Source organism: Quercus robur, chromosome 2 (assembly GCF_932294415.1).
Source record: "Quercus robur chromosome 2, dhQueRobu3.1, whole genome shotgun sequence".
NCBI lineage: Eukaryota > Viridiplantae > Streptophyta > Magnoliopsida > Fagales > Fagaceae > Quercus > Quercus robur.
Genome location: NC_065535.1, coordinates 88,468,082 through 88,495,605, shown reverse-complemented (window position 1 = coordinate 88,495,605; position 27,524 = coordinate 88,468,082). Strand labels below are relative to the sequence as shown.

The following is a 27,524-nucleotide window of genomic DNA, read 5'->3' as shown; positions in this document are numbered from 1 at the left end:
GCAGTAGATGATAGGACATTTGCTCCATGTAAAAGTGATGCTAGTTACACATACCTACATAATGCCAAAACAGAGGAAAAAAAGGGTGCAAAATGGGAAGATGATATCCCTAGACACTTTAACCACCCCCCACTTGAGAAGGTATTTGTGGAACTCACATGTGTGGGACTCATATATGTTATGAGAGAGATGTTTTTATAAAACCATCTTATAAGATAATTTTTCCAAATAATGACATCACCCAAATAAATATCAACGCCCATCTCCTTTGCCTTTCTCATCATTGTTTTTGGTTCTTAATTTGCACGTTCTTTGTGGTTATGATTTTGATATGAAACGATTAGTAGGGATTTTGGTAAAGAAAAGTTAGGTTTTTAATAATTTTAAAAAAAAAAAATCACAACTTATGTTTTATCTTGATTAAATTTTTGGTTTAAATAACACTTCAAAATTGAAATATCATTGTTTAATTTTTCTTGTCAAGAGCTTTGTAGTTCAATTGGTTGGCATATCTTGATATTTTCAATGGATGCATCTAAGGTTCTGATCCCCCACTCTCAACTATCGATGTATAAAAATTAAAAATAAAAACTCGTCTTTGTAACTTTGTAGTTCAGCAGAGTGTGCATATGAAAAGGCAGAAAACCCAATAGGCTGGGCTCAATGTAAAATCTACCCCCAATCCGATTGGTCCAAATCAATGAATACAAATCCTATGATATCAACCCTAGCCTCAATTGTGGAGAAAAAACTTCTAAATTGCTTCTATTTCCTCTTCTTTTTTTTTTCTCTTTTTTTTTTTGCTGATCCAATTTTGAGTGTAGTCATACTGAATTCAATGATTTTGGGAAAAAAAAAAATATGAACATTGTATGTATGGAGTGTAAAACAACAAATGTGAAATGATATTTTTCTTTTAGGTTTATCGACATTTTATGTATGGACATTGTTAAAATATAAAGTGAACAATCTAATTCTAAAACAGTATTTTTAGCATTTAAATCACTTTGTATCGAAAGATATTCTCTAGGATCACCAAGGACTATTACAAACAGAAACAGCGGACCTAATCACCTAAACCGTATAAGGTCATGATAATGTCATCTTTAGAGCAAAGCATCCTCTGCACTAATCCAAGAAGGAAACACAACAGAGTGAAGTTCTGAAAAGCCATTAGTTTGGAGTTGGCAACAGCAACACCTGGTCATATGGGGTTCCTATGAAAGAGCATAAAGTAAGGTTGTTTTTGAAGTAACATGTTCTCCTAGGCTTTATCAAACATCTTCTATCTTGTTGTGTCAAACAAATTAGCCACTTTCTCCAATGCTAGAATTAATAAACGGTGGAGGTGTTGGTTGAGGAATTTCATGATTATCAGTTAGCATTTTCACAACTACTGACATTGATGGCCTTAGCTCTGCCGATGCTTGTGCACAAAGCAGCCCTACTTGAAGTAATCGGGAAGCCTCCACTTCTTCAAAATTAGCCTCTAAGATTGGATCAACAGCTTCACATAGCTTACCCGTTCCATAAAGATTCCAAACCTTATAAAGAAATACAAAAGTTTTGTTAATGATTTCAGTCTTGATTCTTGAAAAAAGAAAATTATTTCTCTGAAACATGAATTGGTGGTATGCCAGGTAAAAAGATTTACCATTTGTAGGATAGAATGAGAATTTTGAGAAAATGAATTATTCCTCTTTCCACATACAACTTCAAGGACAAGAATTCCAAAACTATAAACATCTGCCTTCTCAGTTAACTGGCCATGAACAATATACTCCGGAGCTAGGTAACCTCTATAGATGTACATTGAGAAATGGATATGTAATTAGAGATAATAGCTTCAATATTGCATAGCAGTGAGGAAAATTGCCAATTTATGACAGAAAAAAGAAAGAAAGAGTACTACACTCTTTTTGTTCCCAAGGTGAATGGTATTTACCAATGCATAACAAAGATTTAAAGTAGACGACAAGGCATATTCTCCTAGCAATAGTGATGCCAATTTACACATTCCTACATAGTGCCAAAACTGAAAATAAGTGCAAGATGGGAAGAAAATAGGTCTAGGCACTTACAGTGTGCCAGCAATCTCAGTGCTTATGTGAGTCTTATCTCCTGGAAATAATCTAGCAAGTCCAAAATCTGCAATCTTTGGCTCGAAATCCCCATCAAGAAGAATATTACTTAATTTTATGTCTCTATGGATAATTCTCAAATTTGATTCCTCATGAAGATAAACCAAGCCCTCAGCTGTTCCCAATATGATCTTAAACCTTACATCCCACCTTAGCAGCCGAAGATTCTCTTTAACTGACTCAAAAGTCAAATCAAAAGGAGGGCAAGTAAATGAACTGAATAAGAAAGAGCAATATTCTTTCATGAATAGGAGTTTAAGATTAGATTACTACCAGAAAAGTGGTCATGAAGGCTTTGATTTGGCACATATTCATAAACAAGAAGGCTTTCAGGACCTGTAATGCTGCATCCTAACTGCTTCACTAGATTTTTATGATTGATGCCACTGATCAAATTGACTTCATTAAAGAAATCATCCACCCATTGTGGATTTTTGAAGAAGAGCCTCTTAATAGCAACAACCTTTCCATCTGGTAAAATTCCCTGAATAACACAAAGAAATCTACCTAGTTAATTTTAAGTACAAAATTCTTATTCCTTCAAAAACGGTAGAAAATGAAACTTGAAGTTACTTTGTAAACTGAACCAGAACCTCCTTGTCCGAGCTTATTGGAATTGTGGAAGTAATTTGTCGCCTTTTCCAGACTTTCATATGAAAAATTGAGTTTGGACTTGTATAAGCTGGACAACAGACCTCCTAATTGCTTTCTCACTGAAACAAATGCCAGAAAATTAGGCTATATATTAACTCAATAATTAAGACATAATCCTTTTCCTTTTGAATGAGTGAATATGGTTGCAAAGGGAGTGGGAAATTTAAACCAGTAACCTCCATTTCATAAGGCTGATCAACCGAACAACCACTTAAGATTAAAAGCGAATCACAAATAGTCCATCAAAATCTAAATATAAAACATATGTACCTTTCCTCTTCCTCAATACATTCTTCCTCGCAATAATAACAACAGTTGTGATAATCAACACGAGAGCCAAAGCTGAAGTCGTTGCAGCCAAAGTAATAGCAGAGAGGTTTTCTAACAAAGATTAACCATATTACTTTGTAAACAATATTAATGAGAAATGAAATTAAAGCACTTTTTAAATGTATATTAGTAAGCAAAAAGAATTCTAATTTGTGACAGGATAATTATACAAATTGATTGTGGGGTCATTAGTCGAATTTTTCTTATGTTTGAAGGGGTTTTCTATCATATTAATAACAAAGTGCTTATGGAGTTACCAATTTGGTTTATGTTCATAGAGAATTCTAGATAGAGATTGAAGACCAAACTCTCAACTCTAGAGTTCAAACACAGTTCCAACACAAATCATTGATGAACCAAATAAGAAAAAAGTAAGACTAATTGCTTTGATGAACTAAAAAAAGAAATTACAAATCCAAACAGAATCAATTGAAGTAAGAAAAAAGAAACAAAACTCACCATGAATATGTCCTCCAACCAGATCACTCGAATTATAATAAAACTTTTGAGTGGAATACCTCATGTAACAACCAGCATTCAAGACCCTCCCTTCTTCCTTTGGAGTACATGACCCAATGTTAGAGACCGCCTTGGCCAAGCAATCCTCACAAGCACTCCCACTTACTGATGCCCAACACTGAGCCAACCCATAAACTGTAATATATCCTTTATTCACAAACCCCACGAAGAAATTATCATTCTTAGGTGCTACCACGCTCAAATTCCTCATCAACACTTTTACATTAGCGGCAAAAACAGTATGGCTCCCCACAAAATCTTGTGTCTCACACACGGTTGTGTCTTGCACATCCAAAGTCTCATTGAAGAAAGAGTAATCATCGTACCTAACATAACACCCGTCCAAGAAAAGCCTGCCACCACGTGTGCTTCTTGAAAATGGACCGCACATTTGGACCAAATTCTTGCACCGTGCAAAGCAGAGATTACAGTCTGTTTGAGAGAGATCTTTCATGCACTCACCAAACGTATAAACTGTGGTATTACCTGTCCCATTCACCACTGCTGCATATCTTTGTGTAGCAACTAGACGGGTAGCTGTAACCATGGTTGCCAAGAAGTTTGCTATGAAGCTTTCGCGCTCAGGAATTGAGGCAGTTCTGTTGCTGCATATGGCAGTAGTGTGTGTGATTCTTGGGTCAGAAAGAAAAGGATTTACAAAGAAACATAAGAAGATAAGAAGAACAAAGATTGAGTAAGAGTAAGACATTGAAGTTGGACATAGAATATTCATTAGAAAAATGGATATAAAAATGTTGAGAATTGATCAACATGCATTGTGCTTGGCTGAAAGAGTTGGGATTTATATGAAATCTAAGTTGGGAAACTGAAGTCAAAGACTAATATATGAAATCTAAGTAGTGGAGAAAAAATTTTCTGTCATTATTCTTTTATTATGTCACAAATAAAAAGATAATTGACAATCAAGTGTAGAAAAGATATTTTGTATAACAGGGTAATTAACTTACTAGTCCAAAGTGCAGGAATGCTACACTATCTGATAAAATAAGATTACTTCAAGTGTGTTTAGATTTCTTTTTTCTTTTTTTCTTGCTTAAAAATATGTGGAATAAAAATAATTGTATGTATAAAGACTAAAAGAGTAAGACTCTCAGTGGCGACGCTACGTTTGGTTCAGGGTGTTCCCAGGAACACCCTGACCTCTGAAGAAAAAAAAAATTATATGTAATAATTTAAAATTTTTTATTTATCTATCCTTAAAAAAAATGATGAACACCCTCAAAAAAATTAGGAACACCCTCAAACTTTTTTTATGCCAAACAAACTTTGAACTAAAATCTAAAAAAAAAAAAAAAAAAAAAAAAAAATTGTAACAGAGAATATGTGAGAAAATGATTATGAAATAAGAAATATATCTTAATTTGGGCGAGGAGCCGAACTAGGCTTTGGAGGAAACAGAGAAAGAGAGGAAACTGCAGCTCTGCCGCTGCTTCTTCTTTAGAGTGAGAGAGAGATTTAAGCAATTTGTTTAGACTTTTTAGATAAGGAGAGGAGAGGACAATCCTTTTAAAAAGTTTGGTATAAATGTGGATGGATATCCTTTGGCCACGTTGATGCTTAGGTGGTGAGGCAGACCACTTTACTCTTTTTTTTTTTTTTTTGATGAGAAATACGTTTGTGATATGGCTTATGTGGGTTTGAGGGGTCAATCAAAGGCAAAAAATCTGAATTATTTGCACTTCGTACACCGGTAAGGTTATTGCAATATTTAAGACAAGCATAATATATTTTTGTAATAAATACAATTTTTTTTAGAAGAAATATTTAGATGTGAAATTATATTAACATAGATAAATATTTTTAAATTAAATAATGGTTTTGTTAAAAATACTGAAAATTATATATGATTATAAAACTTTAAAACCATAACCTTTTTTTTTGGGGTAGTTTCTTTAGGTTAACTTCTTTTTCTTCCTCTAAAAAATTGATAATTTATTTTTCTTTTAATTTGAGTTAAATTTAACATGAAAATACTTCTAAAATTTTATATCTTTTTTTAGTAAATATCAGTAGCTATATTCTTATTTATTTAATTTTATTATTTTTTATAATTATTTATTTATTAATTAAATTATTTATGATGTCACTAGTTTGACCACCGGTTAGACTTTGGTCTGACCAGAAAACCGGTAACCAGTCTCTTTTTTGGTTCTTTTATCATATCGGTTTTTAAAACCATGGTGGGGGGTGGATGGAGGCATAGGGCCGGGGGTGAGATATTTGAATTGGGGGAAATAAATAGACGTGGGGTATGCGCTAGTGCAACTAATCTATATATATAATAATAGGTGAAGCAGAGAGAAAATTCAATTAAATTTCAATTGGATTCTCAATTTTGCGCCACTTGTCCTAACCAAAACTCAAAAAAAAAATTAATTAGATTATAAATTTGACTTCAATTTTGTGTAATGTATCTTATCTAAATTTTCTAATTTTTGTGCCCAAATAAATAATGCATTAACATTTAACACGGAAGCCAATAAAACCACAATAATAATGCTCATTGGCCTAAGCAAAAACATCTTACCTGCACACTTTCATGAAGATTATAAATTGGACTCCAATTTTGTGTCATGTATCTTATCTAAATTTTCTAATTTTTGTGCCCAAATAAATGATGCATTAACATTTAACACGGAAGCCAAGAAAACCACAATAATAATATTCATTGGCCTAAGCAAGAACATCTCACCTGCACACTTTTATGGGTGATCTCAATAGAGTCTGGAGCTCTTCTAATCCCACAACCAGAACCAAGGAGTCCAACGAGAAAGACTATAAAAGTAAAACATCATCTCCTCCTAATTCCATATCTTCATACCATGTCTCCTCCTCTCTCAACCTCAACCAACTAGATCCACACACTGCCCTTTCCTCCTCCTTACGGATTTTTTAGAGCAAGGCCGGGTTCAAACACAATGTTCAATCCCACTCTTCCTTGCTTCATTGGCGCCTCCAAGAAGATTCCAAGCTCAATGATTAGTTCTTATTTTTTAATAGTTTTTATTGTGTCTGGATTAAGATTTTGTTAATTTGTTAAAAGTGACAAAAATATAATCATATATATTATATTAAGTTGAAGTTCAATTTTAGAATTCAAATTGAATCAAATTAATTTCTAATTGTAGTTTAATTTTGTGCTATGTGTCCAATTTGATTTTTAAATGTTGGTGTTAAGTTACTTCCATTCATAATGCTCAATGTGGAAATTGAATCTACTAAGATAAACATCTTATCATCACAATTGTTAATATTTCCGTGCGTAAGCACGGACTACATGCTAGTAAACAATAATTTAATTAATCAATAATTAATTGGGGGAAGCAACTAATAAATAATAATTTAATTAACAAATATATTATAAAAAACAAACAAATTAAATTATGTTATGCTAAACAACAATTAATAATTTTATAATTAATGAAACAATAATATAACAAATTATAGTTTATAAAAGACAAACAAATTAATGAAACAACAATAATTAATAATTTTATTAATATTTCAAAAGAACTTATAGTTTATTATTTATTATTTTGCTAGAATTATAGACAAATATTTGATAAGAAAACCACGACCCAAGGAATACCCTGAGAAAAATTCTTGGAGTCGCCACTGAAGACTCTGTATATAAACCAAATAAACTGAAAAAGAAATTCATCTAAAAATAAACTAGAGGTTTTTCTATGATTTCTCTTTAAGGTGGAATTTTTCTTTTAGAAACACCAGAAGTAACTCGATCTTTTCGTTTTTGGGAGAGTTTGTCTGTTTTGGTTGACTTCAGTTCAAAAAACGAACAGTTCAAAGCATTGATTTTTAAAGCATCCATAGGGAATGTTACACGTGGAAAGAATAGTTGACAAGAAATTCTGAGAAAAAATGAGGCAGGTGAAAGTTTGAAAAAGTATTGAGAATTCTCTTACGTCAAATATTATAATTGATTGTTTGTTACTATTAACACAGTACTCCTCCCCTATCACACGTAACAAGAGACTAACATTGGGAGAGGGGTCCGCCGGCGTACAATAATTTCTTGTGAAGTTGATATTTCATTTGAAGAATGATTTTGAACCAGTAGCCATTGATGATTGACCCACCTACCCCAAAAGTCAAAGAGAAGGTAGGAAGGTGATAGTGAACGAAGAGCAGGGTCTTGCCAATAATTGCCATAAACATTTTATGTAGCTAGGAAAGGAAGAGAAGAACACACCACATAATGATTGTAGATTATCATCTACCAAATATTTCATCTTGTATGATGATAACCTTTGTAAGGAGGTTTTTTAGTGTTTGTTAACTTCCATGACAAAAGTTTTTTTGTAAATGTTATTCAAGTTTATTTGTCATTTGTTATTATTTGGTGCAAGTGAGGCTTAATTCAAAAGAAAGTTCTATTCATTGTGCAAGTTTGGAATTTCGATCGAAAGAGCTAAAGATCGGTTGAGTGAAATCAAGTAGATTTTTTTTTTTTTTTTTTTTTTTTTTTTTTTTTTATACAAGATAAAAATTCTACTCTAGCCTAATCTAAGTGTATATGTGTGTGAAACTCTTTCCTGAAAATTTAAATCTCAGCCTTTGCCTCCCACACTCCACAAGCACTTATATTTGTGGAGTGACCATCTTATCAAGGGTGTGTGGTGGTAAAATCAAGTAGATTTGAAAAGCTATTGGACAGAAAACTCCGCCTAACATTTGTTCAACACTCAGTTAATCGAACCTATTGAGGAAAGTTGCTGACTAAGGCGTTCACTTGCCTTTTGAAGCATTTAAATGCTCAAATCCTACACCATTTAAGAACAAAACTTAACCCTAATATTGGGTGGAGAAAGTCGGCAAAAGAATTCCTTGAGAAAACCTTGCCAAATCAACAAAGTCTTTCCATTTCTCCAGTTGCTATATTCCTGAGAGGAAATTTACCACCCAAACACAGAGATCACCAATTGTGTGTTGAAGTACTGATTTGAAACCACAAAGATAAAGCAAAATCTATAAGAAATCTTGAAGTAACTAAGAGATTGGATTGGCGGTCGACACATCAACTTGCGCCATTAAAGTAGATGTGAAGACCCAAGGTTGGAGTTAGAAGTAGTGAGCAGGAGCGAAGAGCTCAACTATGGTGTCTCTTCTCATGTACGGGACATCTTGTAAGTGAGTTTATATTGCAACAATCTTCATAGTGGATTTGATGAGTTGGGCTTGGCCCCAAAGTGTGTAGTGACCAATTCTTTGTCTCAATATGCGTGAGTTATCCTATATGTGTGTGAAACTCCTTCCTGAAAATTTAAATCTCAGCTCTTGCCCCCCACACTCCATAAGCACTTATATTTATGGAGTGACCATCTTACCAAGGGTGTGTGGTGGTAAAATCAAGTAGATTTGAAAAGCTATTGGACAGAAAATTCCGCCTAACATTTGTTCAACACTCAGTTAATTGAACCTATCGAGGAAAGTTGTTGACTAAGGCGTTCATTTGCCTTTTGAAGCATTTAAATGCTCAAATCCTACACCATTTAAGAACAAAACTTAACCCTAATATTGGGTGGAGAAAGTCGGCAAAAGAATTCCTTGAGAAAACCTTGCCAAATCAATAAAGTCTTTCCGTTTCTCCAGTTGCTATATTCCTGAGAGGAAATTTACCACCCAAACACAGAGATCACCAATTGTGTGTTGAAGTACTGATTTGAAACCACAAAGATAAAGCAAAATCTCTAAGAAATCTTGAAGTAACTAAGAGATTGGATTGGCGGTCAACACATCAACTTGCGCCATTAAAGTAGATGTGAAGACCCAAGGTTGGAGTTAGAAGTAGTGAGCAGGAGCGAAGAGCTCAACTATGGTGTCTCTTCTCATGTACGGGACATCTTGTAAGTGAGTTTATATTGCAACAATCTTTATAGTAGATTTGATGAGTTGGGCTTGGCCCCAAAGTGTGTAGTGGCCAATTCTTTGTCTCAATATGCGTGAGTTATCCTATAATTGTTGCTTATTTGCTTTATCCATATTGCACTTAAAATAGGCTAATTAATTATCCAGATATATTAATTGCAAATTAATAAGGAAGCAAACTTAGGGATCTAAACAACACTTTTCAAGCTTTTTTATAAAATTCAAACTCAATTGACATGTATCTCTACATGCAATTCTATGTGTTAAACAAAAATAACTCTTTGTAAGTTTATGTTTCCATTAAAGATGCCATAGAAGGATAAAAAGGATAATTCTATGATAAGAAAAAATTTCTTCTAAATCAATCAAAAGAAAAATTCCTCTAACCAACCACATATCAATTAAATCAAGAATTCACATATATTGTTAATCGTATTTAATAATTATGTGATTTGTTTAAAATGATATATCAAATAGACTGATTTTTTTTTAATAATTAACCGAGTTTCTAGATGGATGAGCTATATTGACAATAAACACAAATTTTAAAGACAAATAACAAAAAGAAAACTTAAGGAACCAAAATGGCAATCACTAACCTAGGTATAATTTGTATTTTAATCTATTTTATACATGACCATTTAAATAATTAAATTTTAGCTAAAATGCAAAACTCACATTCTAAATTTCACTAAAATTCATTTCAGTACTCTAAGTTTCAAGTTTATTCAATTATGACCTCCTCGTCAACTTTTGTTAATTTTTTTTTAAAAAAATAATTCTTGAAAATATTTTTCAATTATTAATAGGATTTTTTTTTAATTTAAAACATTTGAAGGAAAATATTAAAAATTTGAACAATTAATAGCAATATTTAACAAAATTTGATGAAAATACCTTAATTAAATAAACTTGAAACTTAGAAGACTGAAATAAATTCTAGTAAAACATTGAGCTTTGTATTTTGGCCTTAAATTTTATATATTTTATTCAATTTTCATATATATATGTAAGAACTCAATTTGTAACGACCCCAAAATGATGTTGGGTTCGCACGTTAAGGGCCCAAACAATATAATTTGTAGAGCATGGGCTTAAAAGGTTAGGCCTTGGTCACCTAACGGTGGTTAGTCATGGTACTCATACAGAAATAAACCATGTTCACTCGAGAAGTCTTTCTCCTCGGCATGACCTGGAAGGCTCTGGTTCTTGGCCTTTTTTCCCAGCCTCCCTTTCTGGATTGCTTACTTCTCTTTTTATATTAGCCATTACTCTTCCTCCAACGTCCACGTGTAGGTTCAGCTTTCCAGGGCTGATACTTGTCCCATCAGTCCATACCCAAAGTGGTTGGGGGTGGTTATAAAAGCTGAAAAACATTACTCTGTCTAGCGCAGAGTATTTAATTGCAGTAATGACAGCCTTTCCTTTGTCCTTTGTCGCCATATTGTCCAGGGGTCCTTTCTCCATCAACGTGGATGTGTTTGGTTTTTCCCAAAACTGTTCCTATACCGTTCTTGCCCTTTCTTTTAGGAGTGCCTTGGGGATGCCGAGGACAGAATCATCCTCGGCTATGTCTCAAGGCTATTTGGACTTTCATTGTATGTCCTCGGCTATATCCCTCATCGGCTCGGGCCTTGGGCCTTAATGTAAAGTGGGCCAGGGTCACAAATTCTCTAGCCCCACAATATATATATTGGTTAAAATCTTCATATTTCTTTTGTTTTGTCTTTGCATATATTTATTTTTGTTTTTAAATTTTCTAACATGTCATTACCCTTAAAAAAAAATCATTTATTCATTTTTTTACGTGCAGAGTTTTCCTTATCCCAAACCCAAAGTCAAAGCTCTCACTCACAGTATCTCACTCGCTTCACTTCTTCAATGTCTCTTCTTCCTTCCAACCTCGTTCCTCTCCGTCTCCAAACTCTCCACCACCCTCCAAACCCTAACTGTGGACTCCCCTATCCAATCCCAAGGCACTCTTATCCTCGGTCCCAAACACCCCGAATCCTCTGCGCTAAGAGAACCGGCAAGAAACACTACCCGTCAAAGAAGAAGAAGCTGAAACAAAAGCAAAAGCAAACCCTAACCCTAACTCTGGTCGACAACAAATTCGAAGGCGTTTGGAGGCTCTCCAAGCTCGGAGTTCCGATTCATAGTGACCTCGGCAAGGACTTTCTCGGCGTATCACCGGGTTTGCTCCAAGAGATTGCCAAAGTGATCGAATTCCCGATAATGTTTCTGTTTGGATGCTGAGAAAGTGATGCAGCGTGAGCGTGTAGAAGCAGAATCTGTAACACACAATTACTACAACTCTTCCACGAAACCTAAGTTCTACAAGAACACTAGGCTAGTAGGCAAAATAATAGAGAAAACCTCTCTAACAAGCTTTTATTAATCAACACATAACAATAATCAACCTCTCTATAAAGTGTATTTATAGGAATAGAATTTCTCATACTCTTTTTAGGAAAAGACATAATAAACCTACGTCTACTTGAGAAAGGAAAAACAATTTAACTTGGAAAAGAAAAAACAATTAAAATCATAATTCAACTAGAAAAAAGAAAACAACATAAAATATTAAAATATTTTATTCTTCCTTAACCAATCTGCATCATTCTCTCGGGATTGGGGAAAACTCGTCCTCGAGTTTTGTGGCAATCTTCCACGATCAATTGGAACCCCGAATAATCCTCTCCATCCTATTCTTCTGTGCAAGACAAGATGGATCAATATGCTACTTATCAATCTTTTCTCACTCATAATAAATCTTGATGTACGGATTTTTATTCTTGACCTCTTTTGCCACGGCGGGATATATGAAGCAAGTACTAAAAAAGAATCCATGTACACATCCATAAACTTCATATTTCCTCCTTGACAAAGATTACTTAAAATCATTCGTTCACGCCTCTTGTTGACCTCTATCAATTCTTGTTCAATAAAATCCTCCCAGAAGGGATCAATAACCTTTTGTTTCTAAATGTCGAAAGTCTCATCAACGATGTGAGTTATGGGCTCATCTCGTATGTATATGAATTTATTTTTTTCAAGCTCAATCTTTTCTCCTAGACTAAAATCTTCAGGATAGTCATCATAAATTGGTGGAGAATCCCAATTTACTTCACAGACTCCTTCAATGTATTCATTCTCATTTTTGATATCGTAGTCCTCCTCCTCGACATCAAAATACTCCTCCTCCACATAATGTGGATTTGGATGGCAGTTTTGAGGTCGATTTTCAATGGCTAAGGCGGTGAGCTGCTTTGAAAGCACATCAAATCACTTCTCTGTTCGTTGAAAGAACGCCTCTAATTGTGCATCACATGCAATCTCATCGCGTTTATACACGTCATCTATGGCAACAGGACTTCCCCCACACGCTCCTCTTTGTGACATGGTAGGAACCTAGCCTTGCTCTGATACCAACTGATGCAACGTGAGCATGTGGAAGAAGAATCTGTAACACACAATTATTACAACTCTTCCACGAAACCTAAGTTCTACAAGAACACTAGGCTAGTAGGCAAAATAATAGAGAAAACCTCTTTAACAAGCTTTTATTAATCAACACATAACAATAATCAACCTCTCTATAAAGGGTATTTATAGGAATAGAATTTCTCCTACTCCTTTTAGGAAAAGACATAATAAACCTACGTCTACTTGAGAAAGGAAAAACAATTTAACTTGGAAAAGAAAAAACAATTAAAATCTTAATTCAACTAGAAAAAAGAAAACAACATAAAATATTAAAATATTTTATTCTTTCTTAACCAATCTACGTCAGAAAGTGTAGGAAAATTATAAAAAATAAAGTTTGAGAATTGAGGAGTTTTGGGGGGTTGGAGTATGGGAAATGAATGAATGACCTCAATAATGAGAATTATTAGGGCTGGTTCTATAAGTAATATATAGTTTTCTGTTTGGTTGTCGAGAAATTTGTGATATGGAAGAAAGAAGAAAGGAAAATTTTTGAACTGTACTTTAAAAAAAAAGGGTTTATATATGTAATTTTGACCTTGTTGCTTGTGGTACATTTTATTGGCCGCCAAAGAGGATTTATAACAACCTTACCGTTTGGATGCTAAGCAAGTGTTGGAAAATAAAAAAGTTTGAGAATTGGGGGCTTTCGGTGGGTTGGAGTATGGGAAATGAAAGACTGTCCTCAATTATGATAATTATTAGGTTCGGTTTTAAAAAGTAATATGTAATTTTCTGATTGGTTGTGGAGAAAGTTAATGCTATGGAAAAAAGAAAAAAAAGGAATATTATGAACTATACTCTGTTTTTTAGGCTCATAATATTAGTATATAATTTTGACCTTTTTGCTTGTGAGTCATTTTCTCGGACGCCAAATGGGATTAATTACTGTTTTCTGCCACTTTTTTACTAATTGGTCTGTTTGAACGCTGAGAAAGTTGAGGAAAGGAAAAATTTTGAGAATTGGGGATTTTGTTGGGTTGGATTATAGAAAATGAAAGACTGACCTCAATTACGATAATTATTAGGACCAGTTCTACCAGCAAATATAATTTTTTGTTTGGTTGTTGAGAAAATTTATAATATGAAAGAAAGAAGAAAGGAAAATTTTGAGCTATACTCATAATATATAATTTTGACCTTTTTGCCTGTGGTAAATTTTATTGGCTGCCAAAAAGGATTAATTGATAATCTTTGAAATTAGTTTTGCCCAAATGTATGTTATAGTTGATTATGTTTCTCATATGTAAGTATTATATTTTTCTAGCCAATACGCTCTAGATTAAATGGCATCTCCTCCCCTTGTAAGAGCAAGGTAGACAGTGAGGTTGTGGGTGCAAGACCCACCAAGTGTGTCTAACTTATTAATATAAAAAAAGGAATTGCGTTATTCTTTTTTTTTTTTTTCTTTTTTTTGTGACCCGGGAATCAGCATGTCCAAAAAAGGAAGTGTAGGGTAGGTCTCCTAGAACCCACAAAAGTGCAAGTTTTGTGCATTGGGCACACCCTTTTATCATTTTTGAGATGAGCAGATGAGTGAACAAATAAAGAGGAAAGGAAGTTATGGGAGTTTCATGCTTATACATTTAAGGTGGGAGGAAATTCTAGTTTTCTTGGATACCAAATGATGAAAATTTGGAAATCAAAGTTTTGCATATCTTTATAGTTCCCACATTTTCTCAGTGACTAGTCTTTCCAATATACACTTGTTTATGTGAGTAATGGATGGTAGAACTTTGTATGGTGAGGTATTTCATCAGCATTCTTTTCTTAATTGTGCCAGGTTGCTTCTATGCTGCCACAGGATGCTTTCTCCGTTGTTCGGAAATCTTTTGATGCAAGGAAGGTCTGTTCAATGAGAGAATTATATGTACAATTAAAGAAAGAAGTTGGATTCTAATTACTGTTGTTAACTTCAAAAGGTTTTTGCCTTGTTCTTTGTATTCTAGTATCCTTATTTAATTTGGTGACCCGGGAATCAGCATGTCCAAAAAAGGAAGTTAAGGGTAGGTCTCAGGGTTGGCTCAACAACTTTTGGGGCCTTATGGAAAATTTTAAATAGGACCTTGTTCTTTTTGATAAGTTTCTTGTTCATTTGTAATATTTTCACCCAAACTTTCTATTGTGTTTTTTTTAACACTAATAACAAATTTATCCATAAATCCTTTTTGAGATTCAATTTGTTTTTCAATTTTTCTCTTTTTTTGAAGTTTTTCATATCCGGATAAATATTTTTTAGTAGACATTTATAATAAGAAAATATTTATAGATAAATAAAACACAATTTTATAATTAAAATGATAATTTAACTAAAAATAAAATTTAAAGTATAGAACAATAGAATCTGATTATTGTAATTTTTTTAAAGCCGTGACCACTTTAAAGTTTAAACCTGCACAAAAAAAAATTAACTTAATACATGGTTTAATAAATTAATGTCACTATAATATAAATGAGTTGATATGATAGACATCAAATTATTAATTGATATAATAATTTATAATAATAGATAAAGTGTCACTGTGTCAGATTTAAAATTTTAAAAAAAAAATGTGAGTAACCGGCCAGCCTATACTCCACTACCCCTATCATCCAATCCAATGGCTAAGTTTTAAAGAAAAAACATGTACTATCATTCTATCAATTCATGGCAGAGAAGGGTCCAAACAGGGGCTCAGGGCAGAAAAGCTACCATAGCAAAAAAGTGAAAAACATGTCCCATCCCATCAAACAATTGTGCAGACTGCAGTGGAAGTGTGAAACAAACTAAAAATATATATAATTTAAGTTAAATAAATAGAAGACTTTGAGTCTTCATTTTTGGAAAGACAAAAAGAAAGAGGGGAAGAGCTGAATAAGAATACCTCTAGTGGATTTTATCCTAGTTCTCGGACTAGGGCTTCTCTTAAACCCTAGTCTGTAGTAAATACGTTACCTTTCTCCCTGAGAAAGACGGCGCTCCCTATAGCATCTCCAGTGCTAGTAGGGCTTTAGTGTGTTTTCGTTCAGCCTTAGCAGTAGGTCCTCTGTTCAGATCATGGAGGAGTTGACAAGGAAGTGTGATGGGTTGTCGTTATCAGCGAAGGAAGGGGAGAAACTGAGTTTGTCTAAGAATCTTTCTAAGACAGACCACATTTTGGCTGCAAAGTTTCTCACCAAGCGGAATCTTAATATCGAAGCAATGGCGAGAACGTTTCGACCGCTGTGGAGAACTAAGGAGAGTTTCGGTGTTACTAATGCAGGGAATAATGTGTTATTGTTTGAGTTTGATCTGGAAGTTGATGCTGAGAAAGTTCTTCAGGGTGAGCCTTGGTCTTTTGATAGGCATTTAGTGATTTTACAGAGGTTTGATGGCAGCAAGTTACTGAAGGAGTTGGAGTTTAAGTTCTGTTCGTTTTGGGTTCAGATTCATGATTTGCCTTTCAAGTTCATGACTCCGAAGACGGCTGAGTTTATTGGGGCGACTGTTGGTCCTATAATTAAGTCGAATGATCCGACGGAGTTGAAAGGTGGTACCTTTATGAGGGTTCGGATTAGGGTGGACGTTACCCAACCGCTTTGCCGAGGGAGAAAGATTAGTTTCGATGAAAAGGAGGAAGGGTGGGTGGCTTTCCAATACGAAAGGCTGCCTAATATGTATGTTTTTGGTGTGGGATGTTATCACATGACGACAAAGATTGCGAAATCTGGTTGAAGAGTAAAGGTTCCCTTCCTGTGGAGCAGTAACTGTATGGCCATTGGATTAGAGCTTCTCAGTTTAGTCCGGTTCGTCGTCAATATGTTGAGGTTAAGGGGTATGAGTCTAGGGGGCCTCAAACTTTGGCTAATGGTAGGCAATATGAGTCAAGGGATCAAAGGGAGAATGTAGAGGTTCAACCTCTGCTGTCTGGTACAGTGGAGACAGGTGTAGTGGAGTTGGTGCAAAGCTGTGTAACAGAGTGCACTACGGAGGGGTTAGGTCCGAGTAGAGGTGAACCAGATTTGGGTGTTACTACAACCCTTGCAGATGGGTCGGACTTTGAGACAATGATTGAGGAAATTGATGAAGGAATCCGGAATGAGGGGGCTGTAACAAACCAGGTAGTTATTGAAATATTAAAGGAGATTCAAGGGTCGGGGAAGGCGGGTCTGGTGGAGGGAGAGGTACATGGTGACACACCGGTACAGGCCGTAGTAGAGAAGGGACTGAATGAATACAGTGGCAATGTTTCGGGAGTGGAAGACATTGGTTTCAAAATAGGCTGGTCCGAACCAAAACAAAAGAATAAAGGATTAAAGAAGCCAAAAGATAAGGGTGAAGGGGCAGTGGTTAATGATGGGAATGAGGGTCACAGTTTGGCTCAAAACAGAGAAGTAAGGAAGGGTAGTTGGACTAGATTGACAACCAGACCCGTGGGTAATGAGGATCAAATTATGAGTGAGAATGAAATGGGTTCTAAAAGGAAAAATGTCATGGGGAATAAGGTGGAGAGTGAGATGATTGGAAAAGAAAAGAAGTTGAAATTGGAGGAGGAAGCTAAAGCTTTGGGCTCTCTTTTTGCTACACACTTAGGAGCGGCGGAGGTTGCTAAGCAACCCCGCCGAGCCCAATGAGTCTATTAAGCTGGAACTGTCGAGGGCTTGGGAACCCTTAGACAGTTAGTACCTTGCAGAAGGTCATTAGGATAGAGAAGCCCAATTTTGTTTTCTTAATGGAAACAAAGTCAGATATCGATTGGTTGAAGTTGGTTAAAGGAAGATGTGGGTTTCAGGAAAGTCATATTATTCCGAGTAATGGCTCCAGTGGGGGGTTGGCTTTATTTTGGCAATCTGGGATTAAGGTGGAAGTATTGGGTTCTTCGGTGTCCCATATTGATAGTATTATTGATGAGGGTAACAATTCTGCTAGATGGCGTTTGATAGGGTTTTATGGTAATCCAGAGACTTCTAGGAGGGTGGAGTCATGGCAGCTCCTCCATTCTCTCTCTACTGTGTCTCCTTTGCCTTGGGTAGTTATTGGTGATTTCAATGAGATTCGGTTGGATTCTGAAAAGGAGGGTGGTGTTCCTAGACCCAAGCAACAGATGACAAGGTTCAATAGCGTGATAAATTCTTGTGGGTTGCAGGAGGTTGATTTTATTGGGCCAAAATTTACTTGGCTTTTCCAAAGAAGTGATGGGTTTCAAATCAGAGAGAGGTTGGACAGGGCTTTAGTGAGTCCGGGTTGGGCTTCATTGTTTCCCTCGGCAAAGTTGATCCATAAGTCTTCTTCAACTTTAGACCACAATCCACTGCTGCTTCAGCTTAAGGTTACCAAGAAACGGGGCAAGCCCAATAAATCTTTCAGATTTGAATCTATGTGGTTGAAAGAACCAAAGTGTGAAGAAGTAGTGACCGAAGCTTGGAATGAAGGTTTGGTGGCAGCCAATTCACATCCTTTGCTGTCATGTCTGAATTCATGCAAAGCAAAACTAGAAAAGTGGAATCGAACTGAGTTTGGGCACGTGGGGAAAGAGATTGCACTGCTTCAGAAGCTTTTGGAGGTATTGGAGGTTCAACCAACTAATTCGGAGGTCATTAAACATTTAAGGGAGACTAGGGTGGAGCTTAATTGTTGGTTGGAGAAGGAGGCAGCCATGTGGAAGCAAATATCTCGAGTTGATTGGTTTAGAGAAGGGGATCGAAACGCAGGCTTTTTCCATGCCAAAGCTTCTTCAAGATCTCAGAAAAACTTGATTGAAGGGATTATTGATTCTGATGAAGTTTGGCAGGAAGAGGAGGATGAAATTGGGAGGGTGTTTGTTAAGTATTATTAGGAGCTATTTTCCTCATCAAACCCTACGGATTTTAATGAACTCTTGGAAGCAATCCAACCTAAAGTATCTCGGCAGATGAATGAGCAGCTGATAAAGGAGTTCCAACCGAATGAAGTACACAAAGCATTGAAGCAGATGTATCCTCTCAAGGCACCTGGACCTGATGGAATGCCTCCACTATTCTACCAGCATTTTTGGCCTACTGTGGGTAATGTTGTCACCAAATCTGTCCTTGATTTTCTTAATCTAGGTATTATTCCTCCTCATTTTAATGATACTCAGATTGTCTTAGTGCCTAAGATTAATAAACCACAAAGAGTTACTGAATTTAGACCGATCAGTTTATGTAATGTGGTGTATAAAATGGCTGCCAAGACCCTTGCTAATAGATTGAAGAAAATCATTCCTGCTATAATCAGTGATACTCAAAGCGCCTTTGTTAATGGTAGACTTATCACTGATAACATTTTGGTTGCTTTTGAAACTATGCATCACATTAGTCAGAAGAAATCAGGGAGAGGAGGGGAGATGGCTTTGAAGCTAGACATGAGCAAAGCTTATGACAGGGTGGAATGGATGTGCTTGGAGAAAATTATGGAGAGATTAGGGTTTCACCCTCGTTGGAGGAGCGTGATGATGCAGTGTGTCTCAACTGTGACCTACTCCATCCGTATTAATGGCAAACCTAAAGGCCATATTGTTCCTTCTAGGGGTCTTCGGCAAGGTGACCCCCTTTCTCCCTATCTTTTTCTGATTTATGCTGAGGGTTTGTCTGCTTTAATTAAGAAAGCTGTTAATGATGGATCTATGGAAGGCATCTCTGTTTGCAAGAATGGTCCTTGTCTTTCACACCTATTCTTTGCTGATGATAGTCTTATTTTTTGCAAAGCTTCTATTGAAGAGTGTGAGTCCCTTCAGAGAATTTTGAAAGTCTATGAAGATGCATCAGGACAACAATTAAATAGGGCAAAGACTTCGCTTTATTTCAGTAGAAATACAGCCACTGAGATTCCAGAAGAAATCAAGAACAGGTTTGGGGCTCAAGTTATTAAACAACATGAAAAGTATCTGGGCCTACCATCTCTCGTGGGGAAGAATAGGAAGAACTCTTTCAAGGGGATTAAAGAAAAGCTGGAAAAGAAGTTGGCGTGTTGGAAGGAAAAACTACTCTCAAAAGCAGGTAAGGAGATTCTGATCAAAGCAGTGGCTCAGGCAATTCCTACGTATGCCATGAGCTGTTTCAAGATCCCGGATAAACTCTGTGATGAGATGACTAGTCTTATGAGGAATTTTTGGTGGGGGCAACAAAGAGATGAAAGGAAGATGGCTTGGATTAGTTGGGATAAACTCTGCACTCCTAAAGCTCAAGGGGGGTTGGGGTTTAAACAGCTAAAACAATTTAATCTTGCCTTATTAGCTACACAGGGATGGAGATTACAAATGGGGGGAGACTCTTTGTTCTATTGTGTTTTTAAGGCGAAGCATTTCCCTAGGAGTGACTTTCTACAAGCTGGTCTAGGAGCTAATCCATCATATGTGTGGCGAAGTATCATGGCGGGACAGAACATTGTCAAAAAAGGAATACAATGGCAGGTAGGCAATGGTCAAAGTATCTGGATTTGGAAGGATAAATGGACCTTCAACCCCTCTACGTACAAGATAGTATCCCCTCCGGTTGGTCTTCCTTTGGAGGCTCGGGTGTGTGAGCTTATTGATCCAACTCTTGGCGCATGGAAGACTAACCTGATTCAGAGCATCTTTCTCCCACATGAAGTTGATGACATATGTAGTATTGCATTGAGTTCAAAACTCCCCGAGGACAGGCAGGTCTGGGCTCCTACAAATAACGGAAAATTCAGTGTTAGAAGTGCCTACAAAGTGGCTGTTGAGCTCACCTCTGAAGGCTCGGCTAGGGCTGCTTCTGATGATAGCAGGTTACGGAGGTTCTGGAAAGGGTTATGGTAGCTTAACATCCCTCATAAGTTACGTCATTTTGCATGGCGAGCTTGCCGAGACACACTGCCCACCAAAGAAAATTTGGTGCGTCAGAAAGTATTGAATGACGGAATGTGTGAGCTGTGTAATTCGGGTTTGGAAAGCTCTTGTCATTTGTTTTGGGAGTGTAGCCGAGCACGGGAGGTTTGGGATAGTTTAAAACTGTTCAATATTCCGCCATCCATACATTTCTCTTCGTTCATGGATTTGCTCTGGTTCGGAGCAATTGAAGTAGAGTGGGACTCAACATTGATTGAAAAAGTAGTTATGCTTACGTGGGCTATCTGGTCGAATAGGAATGAACAAAGGAATGGGGGAGTGATGAAATCTACTACGAGATTACGATCTAATGCATTGGAATATTTGGCTGAATACCAAGAAAGCGTAGCAGTGCCGAAGCAGCGAAGGGACATTCAACCCGAGGTTTGGAAACCACCACCAAGAGGATTGTTCAAGCTTAACGTTGATGGGGCTGTTTTTGCTGATCAGAGAGCTGCAGGTGTGGGTGCTTTGATTCGGGATGAGGAAGGTAATGTTATTGGAGCCCTTAACAAGAAGATTTCAGCCCCCCTAAAAGCAGTGGAGATTGAGGCGAAACCAGTGGAGGTGGGTTTGCAATTTGCTAAAGATCTTAGTGTACAAGAGTTTATTCTTGAAGGCGACTCCCTTTTGGTAATCAATGCTCTGAAGGATCTCTCTCCGCCACCATCATTTGTGGCTGCTATTATTTCTAGCTCTTTGTCTGTTTCTCAAGAGTTTAGACAGGTTGTTTTTTCACCTGTCTATAGGCAAGGCAATAGGCCAGCCCATTTATTAGCTAAATATGCCTCTGGTATAGATGATTTTTCAGTTTGGTTAGAGGAGGAACCGTGTTTCCGTAATCTAGCTCTGATTCAAGATGTAACCTTTTCTTCTTTGGTTTAATAAAGTCTTTAGTATTTCCCATCAAAAAAAAAAAAAAAGAATACCTCTAGTGACTGCCGACTAGTATGCTGGAATCAACAAAGAAAAATTTCAAGCCAGACGACTGAGTTTATGGAAAAAGATCAAGAATCAAGGATTCAAGATGAAGATGAAGAAAAGAAAGGTGAGACTGTAAGAATATAGATGGAGAGGCAGAGAGATAGAGAGATGAGAGGTTTTTTTTTTTTTTTTTTTTGAAATTTATAATCTCTATTTTAGCATATTTTAAGACAATTAATGAATTTGTCTGCTATTAATTTTGATTTTAGTATATTTCAAGAATGAATTAATAAATTTGTCTCCTAAAATTTAATTTGGTTAGCAGAAGTTTGACTATTTTTATTTTTTCCGTTTTAATCTTTTGCATTTTAGGATACAATGGGGCCTTTTTAATGCATTTTATTGACCAATGAAAGGGCTTAAAATTTTTTTTAATTAAAATATATAAATAAATATATTTTATATATATATATATATTTTTTTTTTTTACAAGTGGGGCCTTAAACGATTGCATCAGTTGCATCACCTGTTGAGCCGGCCTGATAGGTCTGCCTATCAATCACCTCTCCTAAAACTTGCAAAAGTGCAAGTTTTGTGCATTGGGCAAACCCTTTTATAGTTTTTGAGATGAGCTGATGAGTGAACAAGGAAAGAGGAAAGGAAGTTATGGGAGTTTCATGCTTATACATTAAGGTGGGAGGAAATTCTAGTTTTCTTGGATTCCAAATGATGAAAATTTGGAAATCTAAGTTTTGCATATCTTTATAGTTCCCACATTTTCTCAGTGACTAGTCTTTCCAATATACACCTGTTTATTTGAGTAATGGATGGTAGAACTTTTTATGGTGAGGTGTTTCATCAGCATTCTTTTCTTAATTGTGCCAGGTTGCTTCAATGCTGCCACAGGATGCTTTCTCCGTTGTTCGTAAATCTTTTGATGCAAGGAAGGTCTGTTCAACGAGAGAATTATATGTACAATTAAAGAAAGAAGTTGGATTATAATTACTGTTGTTAACTTCAAAAGGTTTTTGCCTTATTCTTTGTATTCTAGTATCCTTATTTAATTTAACGAATGAAAGAACAATAAGTTTAGTAGAGAACTAGTTGCATGGACATGGTTCAACAGACTTTACATATATATATATATATATATAGGGAAAAGTTAACAGATGTTCTAAGAGCATTGGTTTAAGAAATATTTTTAGAAACTTTTTTATGGGAAAAGAAAAGAGCAATTAATTTTTTTGATGGCTTTTTTATATTTCCCATGAAAATGGTGTCAAAACTTTTCAAAAATAGTTTATTAACAATTGTCCTAAGAACACCCGTTAACAGGACCCATATATATATTCAAAGCTTATTGAGCAGACCTTGATGATTCTATGTCATTACTCAAACTAATAGGTTTAACCATGTTGACTATATTCATTTGGGATGATTCATGGATATCCCTTAGTCTTATGTTCCCTGCAGTCATCACTCTAGATGTAAATATGCGAAGGCACAACATATAATAAATCTTTGGGCAAGTTACTATACAGGACAATAAAATTTTCCTTATATTGCTGCCATGAAACTTGAAACAATTAGTTAAGGATTTCTGATTTCATTGCATGAATGCGTATATATATGACATTATGACTTGAGATTAAGTCAACGAAAACATTGAAGACATCTACCTACTTAATTTAATGTGCAAAAATCTCAGTACCTCAAATGAAAAATATAGATAATGAAACCTGAATTTACCTTGTAAACTGAACCAGAACCTCCTTGTCCCAGCTTATTGGAACTACGAAAGAAATTTGTGGCCCTTTCTAGAATTTCATATGAAAAATTAAGTTTGGACTTGTATAAGGTGGCCAACAGATCACCTACTAGCTTTCTCTCTGAAACAAAGGCCAAGAAAATAAGCTAACTATTAACTCAATACGTCACATACAATACTCCAAAATCTAAATATAAAACATAGGTACCTCTCCTCTTCTTCAATATTTTCTTCCTCACGATAAAAACAACAGTCGTTACAACCAAAACAAGAGCCAAAGCAGAACTTGTTGCAGCCAAAGTAATAGCTAAGAGGTATCCTAACCAAGAAAAACATATTAATCATTATAAAGCATATATATGAAGTAAATGTTTAAAGCACCTATTAGATGAAAAAAAGTACCACGGATATTGTAGGGGTTGTTAGCACGATGAACAAAATTGTGAAGGACTTTTATACGAGCACTCTCTTTATAAGTAAATGTCAAATTCTCACCCAAAAAAAAAAGATGTTTTATTTGTCATTTACGAAAATGCAAATTCTTACTTATGTTTCCTGTCTAAGCATCATATTATAAATGGATCCAGTACAGCTTTTTTGTGTAGTCATACCAATTAGTAAATTATTTATGAATCCCAAAGCGCAAGCAATCTAAAATCTAAGCTCTTAAATAGTACACCTAAGATAACAAAAGAACCAGAAACAAAACTTTACTAATCATCCTTTTGATGGCATAAAAGATTTAGATTATATAAGGCCAATTCCAATTCCACTTTCACCTATGGGCTCTGGCTAAGTCAAGCAAGGAGGAAATCTTCAAACTAAATAATTGGTGTAGTCAAAGACTAATTGCTTTAATGAGGTAAAGAAGAAGAAAAAAACTATAAATCTTTACCAAAAAATCTCACCTTGATGAATATTATTTCCTCCCATTGTATTACTTGAATTATAATAAAACTTTTGAGTGGAATACCTCATGTAACACCCAGCATTCAAGATTCTTCCTTCTTCCTTTGGAGTACATGAACTGATGTTATGGAAAGCATTGGCCAAGCACCTCTCACAACCAGTCCTGCTCACTAATTCCCAACACTGAGCCAATCCATAAACCGTCATATTTCCTTTATTCACGAACCACACAAAGAAATTATCATTCTTAGGCGCTTCCACACTCAGATTCCTCACCAACTCTTCTACATTAGCTCCAAAAACACTAGGTTCCCCACAAAATCTTGTGTCCCACACACGGTTGTGTCTTGTGAATCCAAAGTATCATTGAAGAAATTGTAGTCATCGTACCTGAGATAACAACCGTCCATGAAAAGCCTGCCTCCACGAATGGCTCTTACAAATGGATAGCAGTATTGTATCCGGGTCTTGCTCTGTGCAAAACAGAGATCACAGTCTGTCTAGGAGAGATCTTTCATGCACTCACCAAAGGTGTAAACTGCTGTATTACCAGTCCCATTCATGACAGCAGCATATCTTTGTGTGGCAACCAATGGGTTCGTAGTGTCAGGGCCGGCTGAATGTAGACATGGCAAAATGGGCGGGTCGGGTCGGGTTCAGGTCGGGTCAGTTGGGTCACGGGTCAAACGGGTCACGGGTCAAAAACGGGTCATTTTAAGCGGGTTGAAAACGGGTTCGGGTCAATCGGGTTGCGGGTTGGGTCGGGTTGACCCGGGTTTTTTACATGAAATTTTTTACTTTTTATTTTTATTTTTTTTTTATAAAGAAAACAATATGTATTTGCCATTTGGATAGTTATGCAACATATTACTTGATGTAAAATGCATTATTTTGAATTCACTACTTATATTAAGAATAAACTCAATTAAACTTATTAATACTTATTCAATAATTTTAAAATTATACAAATCCTAACATTGCTATCTAAAACAAAACAACACAAAGATAAGTAAAACAAATATACAAGTTTTATTTTTACACAATATCAACATTCTAAAAAAAAAAAAATTACAAATGACTTATTGGATAACTCATTTGATAAAGAATAAAAACATATAAGAAAATTACAATTTTAAAAATTAATTTTATAATCTATTATCAATTGTGGTTGACACTCTATTTCGATTTGAGATATACATTAAAGTTTGATTGCTTACTTATTTATACCTAGTCTCTTTTATGAAGATCATATCATTGTTAAGCAGCACACACTCTAGGAAATATCATAATTTATTTTGAAAAGCCGTTTATTTTGAACATAAATTGTTAAAAAATAGATCTAAGCATTCATAATTTATGCTAATTTGATACTTTGGCTTTACTATTTTCACACTTGTGAATGTGTCTCACACATATTTATAATTTTAAATCTGTTTTTAACTTTACTGTAACCATATTATCTTGGCATATACTTTGCTATTTGATATCTAAAACTCTTTACTCGTTACAGAATGCTCAACCATTTATTTTTCAATTAATTTGCATGCAGTTATGTAAATGTATCAATTGTTTCCTTAAAGCTCACAATAAACAATTAAACCAATCTTGTCTTAATTTCACTATTTTTTTTTTATCAAAAAAAAAAAGTTTTAAAAAAATGGTTCGGGTTCGGGTTCGGGTCGCGGGTCGGGTTGACCCGCAAAAAACACGGGTCGAGTCACGGGTCAACCCGTTTTTGCTTCAGGTCAAAAAATCGGGTTCGGGTCGGGTCGGGTCAGAAAATTCTGACCCGTTTTGCCATGTCTAGCTGAATGGGTGAGCAAAAGATGCTATCGCCTAAGGCCCCAAGTAAAAAATAGGCCCTCAAATTTTAACCAATAGAGTTATTTATAATCAATAAATAAAATAATTTTTTTTTCCCAGATGAAAAACAAATAAAAAAGAGAGAAAAATGCAACGTTCACAATATTTTTCACAACACTTTTATAATTAATGCTAAGTAGTAGGTTGTTACAACTTGTTATTGATGACAAAAAAATAATTATAGTGATATTATCAAGCAGAAAACAAAAAGCAACTTAAAACCTAGGATTTTTTGTAAAAAAAATATTGTGAATGTTGCACTTCTAAAAAAAATAAGAATAATAATAAGAGTTGAGTTAACAAACTTTTATTAGTTCTCATCTAAATCTACCACTAACATCACTCTTTTACTTACTACTACAATCTGCCACATCAATAAGTATGAAAAAATTTGCCAAATTTTTTTTATCTATAAAATTTCTAAAAAAAGAAAAATTTTTACATAGCTCATGTTAATTAGTAGTAATTTTACATCTAAAACAAGATAATCAATTTTCGCCTTAGGCTCCCAAATGCATCAAACCGCCCCTGCGTAGTGTCCATGGTTGCCAAGAAGTTTGCTATGAAAGTTTGACGCTCAGACAAGGCTGCTGATTTGTTTGTGCATATAAGAGCAGCCTCTGTGGCTCTTGGGTCAGAAAGGGAACTATATACAAAGACAGATAACAAGAAAAGAAGAAGAACAAAGATTAAGTGATACATCAAACCGAAAAAAGAGCAAGAGTTGGATATGTAATCGTTGAGAACAGACCAACTATGTGTTCTGATTGATGGAAAGTGATCTGAATTGATACTTGATTGGCTAATTGTATAAAGAAACTATGCAAAGAGATATCAGTTCTCTTCACGTAACATTAAAAAAAGAGCAAAGATCAATCTACGAGGAAAATTGCTTTCGAGCCATTAGTGTGGTTGACATTCAACTCCAATTATTGATTACTACTTTTTTTTTTTTTTTGGTTAGAAATACTGAAATCAATAGTATTGTAGTGAAAAAATATACATGGGTGATTTTATATAAGAGGGCATATATGTGCAGTACAAGTAAAAGTGTTGTACAAGAATGTGTACTGTATAAATAATCTAGTTGCTAATGCCTACAACACTGTAGGCGTTAACATTTTTATTTTTCAAATAGTTATGAGAAATGTTAGTTAGTATGTTACGCGTCGAAACTGTAGGATCTAAGTCTAA

General features: G+C 35.3%; 1 protein-coding gene across 4 annotated transcripts in view; it reads right to left on the bottom strand.

Annotated features, from left to right (window-relative positions):
- Positions 1-24,758, bottom strand: part of LOC126715660 (cysteine-rich receptor-like protein kinase 3) — a 39,442-nt gene extending 14,684 nt beyond the window's left edge. The window contains exons 1-7 of one of the 4 annotated variants that reach the window (XM_050416388.1): positions 3,585-5,137; positions 3,066-3,176; positions 2,715-2,854; positions 2,415-2,625; positions 2,082-2,316; positions 1,655-1,799; positions 972-1,544 (exon numbers count right to left, since the gene is read on the bottom strand). In XM_050416388.1, the coding sequence (XP_050272345.1) occupies positions 1,308-1,544; positions 1,655-1,799; positions 2,082-2,316; positions 2,415-2,625; positions 2,715-2,854; positions 3,066-3,176; positions 3,585-4,377 (1,872 nt within the window). In that variant the 5' untranslated portion in view covers positions 4,378-5,137 and the 3' untranslated portion in view covers positions 972-1,307. Of the gene's footprint in view, positions 1-971; positions 1,545-1,654; positions 1,800-2,081; positions 2,317-2,414; positions 2,626-2,714; positions 2,855-3,065; positions 3,177-3,584; positions 5,143-24,466 lie in introns of those variants that run through there. The other 3 variants (XM_050416386.1, XM_050416390.1, XM_050416391.1) reach the window with 3 other exon arrangements.
- Positions 24,759-27,524: the final 2,766 nt, after the last annotated feature.